The sequence below is a fragment of the Gymnogyps californianus genome, chromosome 2, assembly GCF_018139145.2.
Source record: "Gymnogyps californianus isolate 813 chromosome 2, ASM1813914v2, whole genome shotgun sequence".
Lineage (NCBI taxonomy): Eukaryota > Metazoa > Chordata > Aves > Accipitriformes > Cathartidae > Gymnogyps > Gymnogyps californianus.
Window position 1 is genome coordinate 161,676,791 of NC_059472.1, and position 20,837 is coordinate 161,697,627.

At 41.3% G+C, this 20,837-nt stretch overlaps 1 protein-coding gene across 3 annotated transcripts in view; it reads right to left on the reverse strand.

The window, feature by feature from the left end:
• Positions 1–20,837, reverse strand: part of SCN5A (sodium voltage-gated channel alpha subunit 5) — a 175,662-nt gene that overhangs the window by 45,633 nt on the left and 109,192 nt on the right. Inside the window, exons 17-18 of one of the 3 annotated variants that reach the window (XM_050891806.1) lie at positions 9,597–9,725; positions 2,650–2,770 (exon numbers count right to left, since the gene is read on the reverse strand). In XM_050891806.1, coding sequence (XP_050747763.1) covers positions 2,650–2,770; positions 9,597–9,725 — 250 coding nt within the window. Of the gene's footprint in view, positions 1–2,649; positions 2,771–9,581; positions 9,729–20,191; positions 20,201–20,837 lie in introns of all 3 variants that reach the window. The other 2 variants (XM_050891805.1, XM_050891807.1) reach the window with 2 other exon arrangements.

Below are 20,837 nucleotides of genomic sequence, written 5' to 3' on the forward strand. Positions count from 1 at the left end.
ATGGCTTATCTGGGTCACCCAACTCCCGGAAAACTGTGACCTCAGCAAACTTTCAGCAACTATTTCAAGAACATGCATTATCTTCGTTGCCTTTGTTATCTGAAAAAGGGGGCTGAATCCGGAACATATTTGTTCAGGACATAACCTATGCTGGATGTGTTTAGAAATGTCAATAGTTTGAATTAGACAGCTGGTGAGCTAACAAGGTAAGAACTTAACTCTTCCCCTCTCGCTCTTCCTCTTCATCTCACCTAATCTCCTTCTTTTACAGATATTAGCTGGTCATTCTCCCAAATACACCAAATATTGTTGTAGCTCTTTATTACAAGCCAGTAAAGGCAACACTAGATAAACTCGCCCAGTGCATGCCCTTCAATACTTCCATTTTAGTACTTGATAACCTTGTCATATCTTAGCTAACTAGACTGTTTGTTGGGTTGCTTGTTTTTTAACTAGACTGAAATGATAACTGCATGAGGATTAATTGCAATGGTAAGTTTGGCTAAAAATATTGGAAGGTATTTACTAGAAGAAGATTTCAGGAAAACACTTTGTTTCCTTGCATAAATAAAAACAAATGTTAATGTCATTGCAGTAAGAATCATTTGGACTTTCAGTTTATGGCACTTTGACTTGAAATTTTATGAGCGAACATTGACATGTCAAGTTTATGCATTTTTGCCAAATCCATGAGGAATGTGATCGCATTTAGCCTACACAATAGCCTCTGAAAAATCTGCATGGATATGTGCCGCACAGGAAAGCAGAGCAGATGATATGCTGGGGAGGACGTCACCTGCAACTGCATCCCCAGTGCCCCCAGACACCTTGCACTTGGCCAAGGGCTGGGAGCAGGTTCTCCTTCAATTCCCATTCAGAGCTCAAGGCTCAGCTGGCCGTAGCCTGGGAGAAGAGGAAAACACCCTGACTTGAACAGGGAATGGTGAGCAATTAGGAAAGATGAGGAATGGAAAGCAAAAGGCAGGACCAGGGATGCTCAGGGGGAAGGGAGCAGGAATCAGCAGGGTGGGTGTAGCCCAGGCAAGCTTTCGTTTCTACATTTCTCTGCTGCCAGGATGACGAGTGGGCTTCAAAACTGGCTTAATGCTTCCAGTGATCCATCTAGAAGAGCACCACTTGCTACTCTGCGCCCCATTGATAGCAGTGGGGAAGATCTGACAAACTGGGTTGGTACTGATGTGGTCCTGCACGATGGAGTTTCAGGCAGTTCTGGTTATTTTAAGACAGAGCAAATGACAGAGTGCCACTGCTCTGGGAATGAATCAGGGCTGTGCACTGAATGAAGTGATGGGTTGTGTGATGTCCGCCTTATTTCTTTTAAAAACTGGAAGGGGATCATGGCCAACCACAGTTTCAGAATTTGTAAACTGGCATCTAACTAGCACCGGTCTTAGAGCACTGGCTTGTTTAAGCAATTATAATATCATTTCTCACTTTGCAGTGCACAACATAGATTGCTGCTCACTAGCCTCATTAAGAAATATATTGTGAAAGAATGAAAACACCAGATCTAATTTCTAAATGTTATTGTATGGTCCAGAATAGTTACACCGTGCTTTTTTCCGTCAACCGCATTAATTCTTGGCTACTGCTTTTAAGAAGAGCTGCCAAAAAAATGTTTAGAACCCAGGGACATTTGTAAGCCCTGCAGGGCTCCCTTACCTCATTCAATCATCTTTCTCACAGATATAGAGATGCACATTTTTGCTGACTTCAGGGGCATTCATATACCCAGCAAATCATCTCTGTCTGATCCCATCTGAGCAGCTCTGTTTTTATTTATAATAATCCTTGTATTTTCAAGGGAATATACTAACATTCAGCTAACCTTCTTTTTCCTAACCTAGATTTAAAGGAAAATGAGGAATTTGACTGAGATAATATTTGGAATAGAACTCATTCTGAGAAGAAATAACTTAGGATGTTATTTACCTTATAGATTTACTTTAAAATCATTCTTCTGAGGTGGCTGGGTTTTAAACCTGTGTTTTGGAGCAGGTTGGTGTTAAAAAATTAATAAAATGATGGTATATTTCAGTATTAAAAGAGTTATGTAAATGCGATTTGTAATTATCTAAAATAATTAAGTAATTTACATGGCACGTCCCTGGTGCGATGAAAGTTACTGGACATGGTAATCTTAACACCCTTTAAAATAAATGGAAGAGAGTCCCTGGGACTCATGAACTCTCCAGACAGTTTCTGTTAACTGCCTATATACATTTAAGCAACAGAAACATCCTGATCTGTTCAGTTCTCTACCAAATTTGATCATGCACACATATTAGAAGGCAAAAATCTTCATTGGTCAAGTTAGAAAAATCAACATTAAAAAAAAAAAAAACTTTATGGCACAAATTATGATGAAAAAAAGCCTAGCACTTTAGAAGCTGCATAGCCTTTTAGAGCATGCTTTTGGTTTATCTCACCTTGGAAATCCAAAGACTAGTGATAACAAGTGATTTTGAGTGTGTGATTGGAGCATTACAGTATCTAAGAAATGAAGTGCATCCAGTGAAATACTATTGCAAGCAGCCAGAGCAATGTGGTGTGAAGGTGGAGAGATGTTCACTAAGAGAAGAGGAGGTTTCTTGCCTCAGCGTTGCAGTGAAATATGCAGGCCCTTACCTTCGGGGAAGCAAGCTTCAGGCTCCATCAGCTCCTCAGCAAACTCAGGGATCTGCTCCAGCAGTTCTGCAGGATTTGTCAAATCCACTGTGCTGCCTTCAGAAAGACTGATTTCATCAAGCTTGTTGTCAACAAGAGCAAAGATGAGGAAAACAAATTGATCAATCGCCCCGAAGGAAGTAGCCGAGTTTTTATTCCATGAACCAGTATCCCAGCTAAAGCCACCACAACAGACACATCGTCATGCACTTCACATGGTGCCCACTCCTCGAGTGACAGCTCTGCCTATGCTGCGGTGAGCTAACAGTTGACCCATCAACAGGAACAGCAACAAAAAGTTAACATGTAAAACTTACTTTTTAAAACAAAAGAGAAGCAAACTGTAGAAAGATAGTGAACAGCCATTGAATATTAATGGTAGGTGGAAGCTTGGAATGATGGAATCACTCATGATTTTAAGGCTTGTACGTCCTGAAGGCTCATGCCTTCAGATGGAGGGGACCAGAAGTAGAACCTAGCTCCTGAAATGCTGAAGGATGAATTTGATGACCTGTGTTGGGTTCCTGTCGCTGGGCCGTCATTCCTGAGGCTGCTCACCTACAGCTGATGGGTGAAATCTGCACCTTGTCAGTCAGGCCCATGCTCTGCTCCCTGCTGCCACAGCTTCTCCTCCGAGATGAGCAGAAGTCCCTCTGTCACCAGGGTCCAGTCACCCGATGCTACAGGCACACATGTGTGAGAGGGCTCTTCCACCTGCCTCATCCTGGGCCTAACTTGTTCCTGCCACATGATGTGTCCCCTCGCCTTTTGGTCACTCACTTCAGATCTCAAGGTGATGCAGGAGGAGGGACACATGGCTTTTGAAAGCCTTTCAGAGGCTCTATCGCTTGCCTGAAATATTTGACACTACCATCTTAGGCGTGTTGTTTAAATTCAGTGTTTCTCAAATCTTCCTCTGCAAAATGGGGACAAGAATATTCCTGCTCCCTGAAGCATTGGTTGTCTTATCTATTTAGAGCAGGAACTATCAAGTAGATCTGGGTAAAAATTTCTGGGGATTATATTACTTTAAAAAATTGTTTTAGAGGCTGAATTTGCTATTGAAAGAGATATGATACATGATTAAATAAGTCACCCAAATATGAAATAGAAATTTCATTTCAGGTCAAAACTTTCTTTTTACAGAATAAAAACATTTTCTTTAGAAGAAAACAGGATTTTTCCCCCCCTATTTTATTTTACTAGCAAAAATAAAACATTTCTATTTTGTGTTAATCCAAAATTATATTTTACTTGATTACTCAGCTTGGCCACTAAAGTGAAAGATTTAATATTTGCCCAGCCCTGCTCACAGTTTGTTTCTGACTGTATTAGAGCACTATTCAGCATAAGTGGGCAACACCAAAGCTGGTATCTTCTATGGGTCATATCAATGCAAAATAGCTATAAGCAGGAGTCAGGAGAGGTGGGTTATTTGTTAGCTGTCTTATTCTGTTCTCTGAGTACCTACTGAAGTCTTTTTGTGCTTTATCTTGCAATACTATTGTCTCCATTTAAAAAAAAAAAGAGGACAATAATACTTACCCATGCTTTTAAACAACCTGTGAGATAGTTATATGAGAGATGGCACGTACACATAAAATATTATTTTCATGATGATGGTGATGCAGTTAGAGAATAGGTACAGCTTTATATATTTATTATTAATGTGAAAACGGGCCCTCTGTTTTCCAGTATACACAGTCAATGCAAAATTTATAACTGAATTCAGAGAAATGCTGAACTTGGGGTAAAATGGGCAAGATTGAACATTCCAGCAATGCTTGCAAGCGGGGATGGAAGCTACTTGCTTGCAATTAGCTGCAGCATCCAGAAGGTCATAGTCTTGGCTAGGGTTTTTAATGCTCTACTCAAAAGGACTGCAAACAATCGAGAAGAGACCTTTTAAAAAGAGAGTCAGAACAGAAAGCACAGGTGAAAGACATGGATAAAGCTTCTAAAAAATCCATATTCAGAATGCAGCTGTCATACAGAGCCCATTTTCTACAGACTACCAACGGTATATGATGGTGGAAAAAATATCATACTAAGTTTTAGCACAGTCAGAACTTTCTGATACTGTTCATTAGGGAATGCATTTAGTCGTTATCTGTTCTGTTATGGAGACGTCAAAACACAGATCACCGAAATAGTCCTAAATCATATACAGCTGTAGGATGTAGAAAATAGGGGTTCCAATGAGAAAAGAGGCCTTGTTGGACCTAATTCTTACCAACAGACAGAAATCAAAGAAAACTGTGAGAACAACCTCAGCTCGATAGCATTGCCAATGAGAGAGATGGATTTAGCAGAGACAGGTTAGGAAATTCACAGAACACGGTACAGTGCAATTATAATAGACTACAAGGAAAACAGCTTAAAGAATCAAGAATTCTCAAGAGTTATTTATCAGGAGGAGTTTTCAGAAAATATTAGAATCCATCAGCGTCAAAGGGAGATGGGGATCATGCAACACACGATTTCTTCTGAAAAGCCTTCAAAGAAGAAGAGGCAGCGAACATGGATTCAGAAAACACTAGACAAAGGTTTGAGGGTCTGAACTGGGACTAGAAAAAGAAGGAACCATACATGTGAGAGAGGAGGGAAAGATTAGGAAAGCTTGTAGGAAAGAAGCAAAGGTTACTCTTTGCCAGAAAGGTTAAAGGGATTAAGAAGGTTTTCATGAACTCAGTAATGGAAAGAAAAGAGCTAGAGACATAGTAACAATTGATGAGGGAGATGTAACTAATCAAAATTCAGTTGCCTAAGAAAATAAATTCTTTTTAAAAGAATCCAACAAGGGGATCAATAAAAAGAGGGGGGAGAGCCTGTTAGAATTAATACAAATGTAAGCAGAGAAACATCTAGAAAGCCTGAAACATATGCAAATCAGCAGTTCCAGACAAGGCACATTGTAGGGCATAAAGGGATCCAATGATACACCAAGTTAACACACCATTAGCAATCCATAGTGAATGTTCATGGAAAACTGGAAACAGGCCAGGAGAGCAGCAATAAGTAAACACAATAGTGAGCTTAGAGAAGAGGAAAAGGGAATAATCATGGGAATCACAGATCACTAAACACTTACTGTAGCCTGTGATTAAAGTAAATTAAATAAAGACTCAGAGGAGAAAAGGAGAGTGCTTTCTCGGAGTGAAATGTCATAGAGACGTAAAGGCAGTGAGGTGGTTCTCCTGTATGCTAAGGGTACTGTGCACAAATGGGGTGCAAAGAGGCCAAAAGAAGGCAAAAAGGACAAATACAGAATCTCCTCTTTCTTTCTTGGAATAAGTGAGTGGAAGAGGTGTACCAGGCAGAGACAACGGTCAGAAGCCCCTTTGGGAGACCTCCCACTAGTGCATAAATTCATGCTGCAGAGGGTAGTTTTTAAGGTGTTTCTGGGTGGAGTGGCTATTTTAAGTACCCAGACAGGGCTTCCACACCCACCACTTGTGTCTGTAATAGTGGCAAATTGATCTGAATGGGTTTTTCAAAAAGCCTTTAGCAGTGAGATGCTGAAATCTCATTGAAAGTTGATGTTTGCTCAAGACTTAACTCTCTTATCTCCCTTCCTCTATCCCTCACCTCTGAAGATCACAGCCTTAATCTATCAAATTGACATGATATATAAACCTTAAGAAAATATCTGGATGTCTATTACAGAAAAGTCTACTTTTAAAACAAATTGTAATTGGCTGGGATTCACCCATTGCCGCGTGGAGAAAAGCCATCCTAAGGGTGCAAATATAACACAAACTTTGTCTTCAGAGGAGGAGATCTGTAGGTATTAGTCAGCATTATCTTCACTAAAGATACAGAAGAGGTACTGACCGATATAATCCTCATGTTAGCCAATAACATTAAATTGGAGAGAGTATTGAAAACGAGGAAGAAGAAAGAAAAAGAGAAGCGAAACATGGAGAGAATATAGCAAAATGGGACTTGACTCAAAACAGTACAAATGAGAGAGTTCCAGGAAAATTTCAATGGACATCCTAGAAACCTGGAGTAATATTAAAAAATTAGATGTGATTTTGCAGTGGGATATAACAATGCAGAAAACCTACATAAAAGCATCATGTCTAGATAATGAGATACTATTTCCTCTCTTTACAGTTCTGTGGAAGTTGTATTTGGAATACTGTGCTTACTTCTTGGCAAAACAACTCCAAAAAGAAACAATTGAGGGAGTTGCAAAGAAAGAGGTAAAAAAAGTAGATAAAGGGCACAGAGATACTCATTTACAAGAAATAATGAAATGAAAGAATAATGGTGTGTGACTACAGGGGGTAAGCCAAAGACAAAAGGAAGCAAACAACAGTCTATTAAATTAAGTGATATTAATTCATAAAAGGAGAATGATGGATAAAATTGGTAAAAGAGAGTAATGAAATGGTACTTTGAAAGGGAAAAAAAAAATTAAAAAGGGCTGGTTATTAAGGCAATATACCCAGCCATGAGATTTTTTCTAAGCAAGTGAATTGTTAGCTTTGGTAAATTAAGAAGTCTGAGTTGCCTGATACATTTAAAGGTAGATTTGACAAAGCTGTACAAAATATTTTATGGGGCAGTGTTTTGGCAGAGATATCAACCAATTTGTTCTCTGAGGTCTTATCCACCTGTGACATCAATGATTTTATTTCTATGGTGTCTTTCTGATGATTTATACAGGATGAATTTTTAATCATGTAATGTATCCTTTACTGACATCAACAGTGTTTTATTCAGAACACATTCAATGCTTCCTGTTATTGACTGAATCACTCAAAGCCCTGCCTCTTGGGCATACCGAATCTGTTACTTCCTCGCAGTTGCTGGCTTTATTTGGCTAGTCGCAAGTTCTTGGGACATTCATCAAAAAGATGATTAGCATGTCCTTGTGTGCCGGCACAAAGATTACTTCTGAATAGGAGGACTGTAAGTATGTAATGTCCACGCAAGATCTGGCCTTCAAAAATAGCATCCTTTGGGCTTTGCTCTTTCATGTTGGCATTCATAGCCTCATGTGAACTTCCGTTTGATTTCAACTCATCCCTGGATTATTGCCATATTCCTCCACCTCTTTCTAAGCAGCCGCAAATAGAATCAATTATACTCTACTACAGAAAGGTGACATTTGTGTCCCAGGACCCTTTGAAAGTTGAGGGAGGAAATGGGGATTATTTCTTTATCACGATGTTGCTGAATATATCAAGGCTAGAATGTTCCTGATTTATCATGACATTTCATTATAGCACTAAAAAAGGACACAGTTTTCCAGCCTCCATGTTAGGATCGCAGGGTTTATTTATCTCAAAAAGACATTTAAACATGAAGGATACCTAATCCCCTGAGAGAAAAATTCTTGAAACCTTCTTCTAATTCCTCCTAGTTATAACGCTTCATCTCATTATTTTAAAGTTTTGGGTTTCTTTGATAAATATGTATACATTTTTTCCTGAGACCAGGATATCAAATATTTGAGTCTCCTTCCTCTAAAGTTCAGGACCTTTTCTTTCTGAAGATGACGTTCGATATGCCAAGAAGTATTCTGGCAAGGAGGATTGCTCCTTAAAGAAATGCTTCATGGCTGAAGGATTTCTGGTTACTGTGGGTGGAATTTAGCTCACCTAAGTGTCCAACTCATCTAGTTACCCTGGGCTCCCTTTATAGTCAATAGAGAGAAACAGGCACTTTTAGAAGATGATTCATCTGACCTAATTTAAATGTTGATTTCAGTCAGAGATGAGACACATTTACCTAACTACATTGGCTCCAGATCCTCATTGACTATAAAGGGGCCTCAGATGACAAGTTCAGATGCAGATGTCTACATTTAGTTCAGTAAATTCCACCCCATATGACAATATGAATCAGCAGGCCTGGAGAAGATGAGCTCTGGCTCTGTGATGGGTCTGTTTCCTGTTGTCCTGTCAAGATTTCTCCATGGGATTGCTCCTGCTGGTCAGAAACTTGCCAGCAGTTTCATAGCAGAATTGGGAGAGGTGTGATGCATGTTGATACTACGTCATCCTTTCCCTTTCATTAATTCAGTCCCCCAAAACCACCACTGGTTCCAATCTCAAGGAGCTATGGAGTTCCCCAAACTCCCAGGACATCACCCAAAACCTCCAGTTCCTGATTTCAAAGAGAGGAATCCATCACTCTCTAATAATAAAGGCAATATTAATAAAATGCTAAATCTGAATGGGAAAAAACCCCAACAAGTCAGCAAGTAGGATACAGGGAATTTAAAGCCTGGAGTCACTCAGTGTACAGCACAAATACATGTACTTTTGGTATTCATGTTTATAAGGACAACATAAACCTACAAATAGAAAATAAATGTCAATGTGTACACATCAAGAAACAATGAGTGAGCTGCACTTTGGCCAACATCAAGTGAATGACACCAAGGCTTACTATTTAGCTAGTATCTTCATATCAGCTACTTAAATTGTTGCACCTTTCTTGGGTCTATGTGCTAACAGGAAAAGAAATGGTAATCTGTGACAGATAGCAGATGCCCTCCAGTGAACTCAAGGTACAGATCTGCCAAGTCAGCAGATGCCATTCTTAGAGCTACTTTTCAGTAGGAAGACACGTACTTATTTGCTCCTAAAATAAGACAGCAATATTATAGGTGATTTTGTGTTTTTTGTCCCCAAGCTTCTTGGAATCCCATCTTAATTTATAACGCACATTTTCAAAGCTTTCCAATTATTTTTATAACAACAAAATCCTCTCTCTTCTTTACTAAGTCTGTAATACCTACTACGTACTATTGCTTTCCTACCACTTGACAAACACGTATAAACAACCCATAAACCCCACATAAATCAGTGACATGCACTATGGAGCTGGTGCAATGAATTGCATGCAGTATCAGGTAGGAAAGTTGCTTCTGTTACCTCTTTTTGCCCTACTGGAGGTGGTGGCTCAGCCTTCAACTGCTTATCCACGTGCAACTCACTTAACTCTTCACAAATCTCAGAGTTCTGACTCCGGACGCCTGGGCTTTGGCATCGCTGCCCCCTCAGCTGCAGCTGTTTTTCCTGCTGGAAATAATCCTAGATGGGTTTATTTTCTTTTTCTTTGATAGCATGCTTAGTTCTTACGGAGAACTCCCCAGCTAGAAGAGAAAATAGCCTGGACTATACTTGTCAGGGGACGACATCTTAAGGAAAATGGCAAGAAACAAGATAACACAAGCTTATGCTGTATCTTTTGAGCTTTAGCAACCGGATATGTCAAGATATCTGGCTGTAGAAAATGGAAATACAAATAGGCCAACTTTTTTTCTGAGCTGTTGTTGCTGGGGTGGGAGGAAATTCCCTTGCAATCTCCATTTTGAGTCTGGTTTTGAGACACAAACTTCCTCCAGTGACCTGAAGCGCACAGAAAGGTGCTTGCAGTTTAGTCGAATAACCGAGGGGTGTACTCTGAAGTCGCGCGATCAGGCGGCGATACTCAGTGTTACAGCTAGAGAAAGGCAGGAGTGCAATACCAACACTGTGCTACGAGTCTGCTTGAAACAGTGTGGAAAAAAACACACCCAGAGGAGACAAGATACACACTGAAGGGGAGGAAAATGCAAAGTTCACTGGAAGAGATAAAAGGTATCTAAAAGTAGATAAAAACTGCAGGTAAACACATAAATGTATGAAGCTCCTATTCAGCAAAACACGTAAGACTACTTTGCACCCCCTGATGCCAACAGGACTTAACTGCAGGTTGAAAGGAGAGCACATCCTTAAGTACTTCCCTAAAAAGGGATGGACTCTGGAATCAGAGCAATAATTTTTTTTCTGCAAACACATCTGACTAGACCCAGTGCTTGTTAGTATGAGTGGTGCCATTAAATCCAGCCACTTCTTCCTGGGGTGATGATTATTGCTGCTGAGCTCCGTAGAAGTACTCCCAGAACTAATGGCAGAGGAGAGTCTGCTTGCAGGGTTGGTCCCTACATCTGGAGGCCCAGGTTCTCTGCTGGTGTAAATCAGTGCGGCATTATTGATTCACCTAAGACAGGGATTTCTCTGAAAACTCCATAGCTCATCACAGCACTACCATTGTTCATGCCATTACTAATGCTGCTACTAAAACATTAATAAAACTCTAGCCGGTTTCAAAGGATTGTGCTGAATTGCTTACAGAAGGACTTCCATGCTGAGAAAAAAATTACAAGCATAACAGGATTTCAACAGTAATTATTTAAACCTATTTATCTTTCACTTGTCCACCTTTTTTTTTCTTTGGCTTGACTGACATTCAACGTTATTCAGGTATTAAGCGAGTTTCCCTTCCCCAGGGAGCTGCAGCCTACCTGCCTCAGTTCTAAAGCCACATCACCACAGGAAGTCCCTCAAGAGGTACCAGGAGCAGAAAAACACTTTATTCCAAATATAACTATCTGAAAGAACAGATGACACAAAGGAAGCAGTTGGTTAAGCAAATTGCTCTCCATATAAATACTTTTGGACTGTCAGGTTTGTACCAGTCCTTTCAAATGTCGTTCTGTGTTTCTAGCAAATTAATTTAAAATCAGATTACTTGTTTCCTGCTTCAGAGGGCATGTGGTCTAAAATATATTCTAACTTTAATAAATTAAGTTATGCATGTCCAAGCCTGTACCCTCTGCATAAGAATGTATTACATACAATTTCTAGGCACAGTTTAGCACTGATCTTCACAAGCCAGAGATTGCTCCACAATCATTGAGTTACAGTTCTGTCCCTGTCAAAAAGTAACACTCTTTAAGGCGCATCTTTGGAAATAGTGTAATATTCAGGGGAGAAGCTAACGTGGAAGGCACAGTATGCACAAGTAAGGGGCTCAGCCATAAAAAGTCTTTTTTTTTAATGCAATGTGCATACAACTTAGTATCAAGTAATCTTAATGGCATGATATTGGTTATAGCACTAAAACAACAGAAACAATTGTTTCATGTTAAAAGTGCAACGCAATCTGAGATGACGTCTCAAGTTCATTTATGTAGAAAGGTTGTGCACTCAGATTCATTAGAAACTATGCAGTGTATGAGAACAGACTGTATAACTCAGTTGATCTGACGAATATTCAAGTTGTTAAGGAAATTATTGCACTAAGCTAGAGTCAAATGCCAAGCTTACACCAATTCTCTATTTACTAACCCCTCTGTGTGGTACCAAGACTTAGCAACACTTTCCTAGAGACTAAACTCCAGGAAATGTGGACCCAGCTGCTTCCCAGAAATCATACTTGTACCAAGTATCTGATGAGTTAACGTTAATTAAAACTGATGAAATACATCGTGGCAAATCATCCAATGGGACATGCATGTGCTTGGACAATGATTTGGTTCATCACCATGTGTTTTCAGACTTGGTCCTGCAAGTTTATACGGTGGGAGAAAATCTCTTAAGAGAAATAGACTCTTCAAAAGAATCTGGTTGTATAGACTGATCCCAAAAGGAGTGTTAGGGAACCAGCTGAGTTTTTGCAAGCAACTGATGCCAGCCCTGGTAAGTCACTCTGATGGGATGCAACAGCCTCATTTCTAGCACACAGCACCTGAAGATTAGCACAGACCTGTCTGGGGAAAGGTGCCTTTGGTTTATGTTGTTTAACTTTGGACTGTTTGCTTTTGTTCCGATTCCAAATGATTTGTTCTTCTGGCAGCAACAACAGCAGGTTTATCTCCTGTAAAGCTCCCCACTGTGGGTGGTTTATATAATTTGTTTTTAATTTTTCTGTCAAGTGCCATGTTGCCAAGGCAATACACATTATGTTAATATTTATTGATTCAGTTGTTTTCATAATTTATAAAGTAAAACCATTCAGCAATACAAAAACTTTGTGCATGCAAACGGAGGGTTGGGAGCCCAGGACAGACCTCAGCTCCTTTAGAGCATAAACCAAAAGTTTGCTCACCTCTGCTCTGATCCGGGCCCTAAAAAGAAGTGATCTGCCAACACCGTACCAGTAATTAACACATGGAGGAGGATGGACCCAGTATTGTCCCCTTGCATGCTGCAGGCCAGTTGTAGCACCAGAAAAACAGCAACCAGATTGAAAATAGAGCATAATCTGGGTGACATCTCAAGTGTGTTTGTGCACGGACCCACATACTTGTTTGCTGACACAAATAAATACAAAGGCTCCACACTGTGTTCTGCCTCTGAAAAGCACAGATCGGCTAATTGTTTCAGGCTCAAATGGGGATTAGTGCAAATGCCACTCTTTTGGAAAGAGGACTTGCTGTTGGCAAAACAAGACAAATACCTGTCATCAGCGTGGACTCACTTTATTCCTTCCCCATGGAAATATCATTTTTTTCCATCCTGTGCAAACAAATTTAGAAAGAGGATCCCAGGACCTGCCTTTCAGATGGTGATCAGTTCAAATGGGTTCTCCTGATGCTTCACTCACTCCCGAGATCATGACCCTGGCTTGTAACATTTGTTCCCTGATTCCCTGGCCATGGTTGTTGTGGGAAAGAAGATGTGCAAAGCCCTTGATAGCAGGAAGCTTCCTCTCCCAAGCAGGTGGGGATGCAAGAAATGGGAATCGGCTCTGGAGCCCTCCCCCCTTGCAACTGTCACTGTAGAGCCAGCAAGCAAGGATGAAGGATGTGGCAGGATAAAGTTAAAGTTATTTTATGAGGTGGACAGGGTATCCCCTCTCTCTGGTGAGACAGTGCAAATGCCAGCTACCCTTTACTCAGTCCACAATGCAATGGGAAGTTTCAACCCTATGTATCTTCTCTATTCCCCACCAGACTCATGCGTCCCTCTGTCTCTTTGAAGACCAATTTTGAGACACTAATGCGATTTCAGGGATGTTCATGTTCTGCGGTCACTTTCCAGGAATGAGCTGGTCAGGACATTTCCAGGTACAGACTCAGAGCGGTGGAGGCTTGTCCTGGTCCCCCCACGTACAAGTCTGCACACACTTGGCCATACAGGTGGGACCCTGCTTTCCCACGGGACACTGCCCGTCAGAGGAAGCATCAGCAGCAGACCAGGATGCTGGCAACAGAAATATCTCTGCTTTAGCCATTCATAGATGACTGACACTATGAAATTGAGCCTCCTTGAGAAATGCAGCTCAACAGAGCAGCAATTAGTCCTTTAATAGATGACAACATATTTTAACCTGCAACGCTTCCTATAGCCGGTTTTCAGCTATGAAAACCGTAATAGGAGTCTGAGGAGCTTTTCATGTACAGTAAACCCAGTTCAGCAGTGTGACACACGTAGTTACGAGAGGACTGTTTACTCTGTAAAGTAATTGTTGATGTTTGTGTTCCTCCTTGCAGACAGATATGGATTTCATAAAATCACCATGCCTGGTAGCAATTGGCATCCTTTCTCAGTAACAGTTTGCGTCTAGTAACTGGCACCCTTCCTCTGCAAAGAAGCCAAGAAGTAAAGAATCGTGAAAACTGAACTGTTTATATCCTACCTCTGCATAAGTGGAGAAGCAAGCAGATTGCAATGCTGCTGAAATACGGCGAGCTTGCATTACTGCCTCGGTGGCACCTGTTTTGTGTGTAAAGTAAACAGGAGACTACAGTCTGCAGAGCTGTCGGGCTGGCAACTCTCAGATATGCTGAATTCAGTCGTTCTGAAAAGCCTTGAAAAATCTGAGCTAAAATGGGAGAGAAATAAATAGCCACGAAGCAGGGAAACGAATCGTGGATTCTTATTACCAGAACAGATCGTTTATGATCTTGGTTCTCCTCTTTCACAAATAAATGTAAATCTTTGTAGCACCAATAAAATCAGTGGATTTATCTTTCTGCACATTTAGCATGAGAAGAAAAATCACCAAATACATCAGGAAAATCCCCTTGCTCCCTTAATACAAGAAGGGGAAGATTAATATCACTTATTCTGCTAGGAATAAAAGAGGGCTGGTGTGCAGCTGTCAATTTTAAGTGGGCACATTTAAGAATCTCTCTAACCCGCTTTGAAGAATTGCCTCTGTAAAGCAGAGCTGCTACTACTCGGTTTAATGAGAAATCAGAGGAAAACCTGGAATGATACCACACCACAGCACTAGGATTACAGGCAAGACACAGAGAGAACTCGTGCTACACTACGTTCATTTTATTAGCAGACTACAGCGTTTGCAATACTGATGTAAAGCGTGTGAAGTCCAACCTTAAGGTTGCAACACATGTATATAATTTAAGACCTGCAAATTCCTCAGAGAGGGTATGAAAACAGGAAAGAGAAAGTCTAAACCTGATTATTTGAGACTGGTCATCCCCACTCTCCATCCTATGCCACCTGGTCCATCATTCCACTTCAGCAGAAACAACCAGACATCAGGCCAGCTTAGTAGACTGATTTTTGTTCAGTTTTTCAGCCATCATCTACCCTTCCCAGTCTTTTCTCTTGCCATTCATCTATGCAAAAGCCAGAAACAATCTGATGCAAACGGAGTAGTGAAACAACAGAATTAGAAGGTGCTGCTCATATTTGCCATGTGAATCCATCTGGATTTTTTTTCTTTTTCTTGATGACCCAGCCTTCATAGGCATCCTGTTTATTAAAACCAAAATCACTAACAACACATGCATGCAGGAGAGCAACATGGGCAAAACAGGTTAAACACAATAGTCTCCGAGTTCAGAAACAGCATAGGCCTGTTGCCCAGCTCCTGGGTAGACGAAATTATGCCCCCAACTTGGATGTCCACAGGTCTCAAGGGAGTTTCCAACTGTGCTGTCATCTGTCAGAGTTAAGGACACTGAAGTTTGAAATTACACCTATGTAGCTAAACACAAAACTTGTCCTCCTGGTTGACCTAAGAAACACATTTTTCCCCCCTGAAAGTCACAGGGTATTTGGAAGAAAACTACAGTACTTGTTGTAAAAAAATAATGCACCTGTGAGTACTTAGCTGGATAAAAATACCAGAATCTGGCCCTTAAAATTCAGAATGGCTAAGGCTAAGGCTGGCCAGAAACCACAGCTGCTCAGCAGAGGCTGTTAACAGCAAACACTCCCCTGGAACCAGCCTGCCCTGGTATTTCCTTTCATTTGAATAAAGGTGAACTAAGACTTCTCCAGACAAACATCATCACAGCCACTAACTGCTGGTCTCTGCACAAGCGCTGGATCCTTTGCCAGGCGTCATCCCTCAAGGAGGGAAAGAGCAGTTCAGCAGTGCTCCTTCTCGGATTAATCCAGAACATTTTAAGCATTTGCACTCTGGCCGCAGAGGAGCAAGGCACGTTATTTCTAATGGCTTCTGCCTTGCTGGCCTAAGATCTTTTCCCATACTGGGCAACACACTGCCCATAATAAAACATAGATTCATCATTCCAAGGGTTGACTCTTAAAATTAGTCTAAGTGGGAGAACTTGGCAAAAAGATGGACTGCCAAAGTTAATTTAGCCTGTTATCAATTCAATAGGCTTAAATAGGCAGTGAAAGTGTTTCATAAGTGTTCATTGTTCAGAGTTCAAGCGCATACCTTCTGCTAAATTACATTTTGAAGTTTAATCACAATCTACTTTATGTTTCTTTTGGTAATTGGGATCTCTCCACAGTATAATATGAAGAACTCAAACTAATGGGCTCCTCTGATGGAAGTTTAAATTTTGGAAGTTTACCTCAAAGTGCAGTGAGTGAGAGGGCCTGAAATAAGTCGGAACCTTTCACCCAAATAAGGTGTTAACATTTTGATCATTAAGGAAGTCTCATATTATTACAGGCAATAGCAACAAAATAACCATTATTTTAAATTTTGTTATTTTGCACCATAATCAACGGGAGTAATTTCAGCCCCCCGACACAGGCACGCACGCACTGTCTCACTTGGCACAGGAGCTGTTGGGAAACTGGCTGCTGCTCATTTTGTCCAAAATGTTAAATGTTGGCATTTTCTTTCCCAAAGGGAGAAACAGTGAGAAATGCTCATTTCTGGGCAGCTTTTTGCTCCAGGGAGGGATATGGATACTGGGAAATGGCACCCAGTAAGCTGTGACTGATGCGTAGTCCACGGTCTGGGCACTTGTCCAAATGCATGTTGTCAAGTCCGCTACGCCTGATATCGGCTTTTTCAATGCCAGGCTTTTATTTTTTTTTTCTCCCCCCTCTTTCTCTCCTCCATCAGCTCCCTGTGTTTCCTGCACCTTAGGCATTATACTGCGGACAAATATATTTCTCTACCACCGCGTACTGAATAAGCACCCTAAAACCTTTGTTCGCAGTGTGACTGCTCTAATCACGTCAGCAGAGATCTGACATGGAGGCTTCTCCTTCTGCCCCATCGTACTGAAACAAAATAAACACAAATGTCTTTCTATATGTAGAAGCAAAGATGAGGACATAGGTGCTTTAAATCTGCTGCTGTGATTTACAGTCCTTTTTCTAATGGCCTTGGTGCTATTCTTCCAAAGACAATAAATACAGAAATGTTCTGTTTTATTGCTAAAAACATTTAGCAAATAATTGAGTTCTACGCAGTTTTCAAGAAATGCAAAGCAAAATATACAGGGAGAAATTAAAAAGGGAGAAATCCAGGCGAACATTGTATGTAATAATAATGAAAAAACCCTGCTATCTTACTTAATGATCAGAAAAATATTGGCCCAAATAAAGCTGACAAGAAGAATGCTGTAAGATTTATTGTGTGCTGCATGCATGTATACACGTGGGCTCACTCTCTTGCCAGTAAGAACTGGGGAGTCATCAACAGAATTCAAAGGTATTTTATCCAGTTGCACTAAAAGAGAACATGTCCCACAGACCGGAACTGAAAACAGACGGAATATAAATACTGTTTGAAAGGGCATTACAGTTCCTGACAATAAAGTATTTTTCCTGCAGTAAAAGGCTGAAATTAATGTACCCTGTCAAATAAACACATGACTTCATGGTATCTCTGATTTATAGACATTAGAATTATTAGGAGCATAAGACATTGTCACAAACAATTTTGTATCAAAATCTTTATGCACTGGCATTTTTATAGCAATTTTTGATAATTTCAGCTACACTTATGTCAACCTGGAATAATTCTATTGACTTTTACAGAATCACTTCAGGTTTAGGAGCAGGTCTGTAATGCACAGAAATTGTACTGTAAAATTTCCACTGTATACAAAAGAAACAGATGTGGGTCCAGATGCAGATGGTGAACTCTCTGTTACCTGAGACATTTCATTCTTTTTTTGTCTTACAAATGATGTATCATAGGTAAAATAAACTTCCAGGCTCTGTGCAGAAATTAGTGGTTGAAGTCTCTGACTCAGTGTTATGAGAAAGCTAAACCATGATGATCCTAATGGTCCTCTCTGACCTCAAAATTGTGAATCCCTTACTGGTAGAAATATGCAAAAAAAGCCATCAGAAACAGTTTCACCTTGTCAAATGAAATAAAATGAGTCAGTAATTCCAAAATAAATACGGGGAAGAAGAGAATAAAAGCTTGGGGTTTTGATCCAGTTCAGGGCAATACAGAAACTGTACCACTGAAGAGAGACTGTGGTGGCAGCCAGCTCTATCGGTGACATGTATAGAAGCAATTACTCATCTAAAGTTTGGAAACCTGGTTTTCCTGGGAGATGTGTTTGGTGGAGCCCAGACAAGGGTATACAGGAGGGGAGAACTTCCAATTGAGAAAAAAATGTGAATACGATTGAGAAAGGAAGGCGTGCTCTGGAGCAATGAATACTCATTCAGTGTGCAAAATCCAGGCAATGTACACCCCTCGGGTCCTCTGTGCAGACCCAGACCCAAACCTCTTGAAAATCACAGCAGAGGTGCTGCTCGGCCTTGGAGGGGTCTAGGAAAAGCACACTGAGAAGTGCAGCTGTGCAGGTGGGAAACTGGGAAACCCTGAGAGGCAATGAAAGACACTGTCCCCTTCCCGCAGGCAATGTTCCCTGCCAGGTCACGGAAAGGTGAGCCCTAGCAGGCACAGCAGCAACTCTCTGCTATTTAAGGATTTCTGCAGCCAGGGGTGAGCCTCAGGCAAGAGGATGGGCCAGCCCTCCGCCTGCTTTGCAGTCTCAGGATGGCACAAATTGGCTACGGTGGGAGCTGGGACCTGGTCACCGTGCACGGAAAGGCAGCGCTCCCACGGCGTGTGTGTCTGGTGTCACGGAAGGGGTAAGAAGCTGCAAAGCGCTCCGTCCCGGCAGCAGCCAGCCAGCACTTTCCATATGACCCAATTAGCCACTCCGTCGGAACAAATCAATAATGGCGTTTTCTGAAGACAAGCAGGCAAGTGCTGCTGGCTTGGCACTGCGCTGCATGTGAAAATACAAAGGTGTTATCTCTGCAGAAAGCAGCATCTGTGCCTGGCTTTGTTGGGGGCGAAGGTGAGATGTGGCCAAGAGCCACTAGCCACCGCAGCGTGGATTTTCTTCTTAGTGGCATGCTGTAGACAGATCAAGTTGAGGGCAGTAGTTTGAGTAAGGCAGCACATGTAGTAATTAAATTTAAGAAAGGGGAGAAAGCAATAACAGCCCTGTTGGGCTGACTCAAACAACAAGGAAAGGGTAGAGCCATTTTCTTAGGTTGTACTAATAAAATTTGCTGACTGCAGGAACTCATCAATGCAGAAAAGGATCCAGATAGCGTGCAGAAAGACCTGGACATCATTGAGGTCTGGGGTAATAGAAACAAGACAGAGTTCAACAGTATAAGTGCAGGACACCGTACTTTGGGGACTGATTCAGGACACCCAGTTTTACTCATCTGGAACCTCCTTTTAGTCCATTAATCACAGGATTCCTCTGAACCACAAAGTGATGTCAGTGTGAAAAAGGCACACACTGTTCTGGGCTACAACTGTGGGCACCTTGAAGATTAAGCAATACCACAGTAGGAATTTTGAAGATTTAAGCTTTGGACTTATATATCTAATGTAAATGCTACAAAACCCTCTGATGTCTGAAACTTTTGATGTAGTTAAATTGCAGGTAAGTTCTGGCAGAATCCACTGTGTCAGGTGGACTGGACTGTGCACACTGAATTGTCCCGTCACCTTACTGTCCCCATAATCTGGTTCTTACTCCTTCAGGAGACTGAAAGTTGATGTCACATATGAAAAGGTAGTCTTTATAAGCAATTACAAGACACTCTATAGAGGTTCAAGAAAATAATTTCTACATTTTAATCATCTAGGAAGCCAAAATGAGAACTCAAAGGAACCTTGAGAAGATACAGCCAGCACGTTACTGTGGTTGCTGCTGAGCTTTTGGGAGCTGTTTTCCTGCTAGGACAACCCATATTTAAATTATACATCTCAAAGACAGAGGAAAAATGGAAGAAGACAGTTATTCTTGTTCTCATTATGAGGCTAAACTTATCATCGAATCCTGAAGAAATCTCGTGGACTGACAGGGAGAGACTTCCCCAGCACTACGAGCAGGGCAAGGAGAGGGGGTTAGATAAAGACGTAAGCTAAAACGTTGCAGTGACTGGCATCAACACACGTATCACACGATAATGACAAATTAATTAAGTTCAAGGCGGTCCTTTCTCAGCCTCACTCCTCTTCTGCCAGCTTCTGGCACCTGTGCTGACTTTCAGTGTTCAGCTTTTCTTTCTGATCCTTTCGCCATATGTGTGGGTTACAGGCATGTGTCTCCTGGCTCTCCGAGCTGGCAGAGCATCTCATTTGCATCTCAGTAATCAAAGGAGATTTAGAAGCTATCAGGTGGGCTCACTCCTTTGAAACCATCTCAATGACAGTGCCACAAATTGGTAGCTTTCAGGAAGACGGCTGCTGCCAGTGTAAGCTTTGATAATAGAAACGGCAGCTGAAATTTAAACTTAGACATTTCTATTACTCAGAGGAAAATGCGCAGTCACAGAAGGGTTTCTCATCATCTGAAATTTCAAACTGCTGTGTGTAACACTGTGGGGCTCATTTCTCATAGCCACAACGGCTTACTTCAGAGTAGTTTTGTGACTTCCCGGGAAGAGCCTGGCATTGGTACCGGAGCTGTAAGCTGAGCTGATCATCACCCTGAAATACCCCATTGGGATCAACAACTTTGCGGTTCTGCCTGAGATCAGCCTCCCTTTAGCCTCTCCATCATGATGGATGAGTCCGGACTGATGTGAGCACATGATGAACAGAATATGGTCCAGGATCTTAAAGTGTAAAGGATGTGTAAGGATTGTGTAGGTTTACCTAGCCGTGCACTTGAGAGGCAT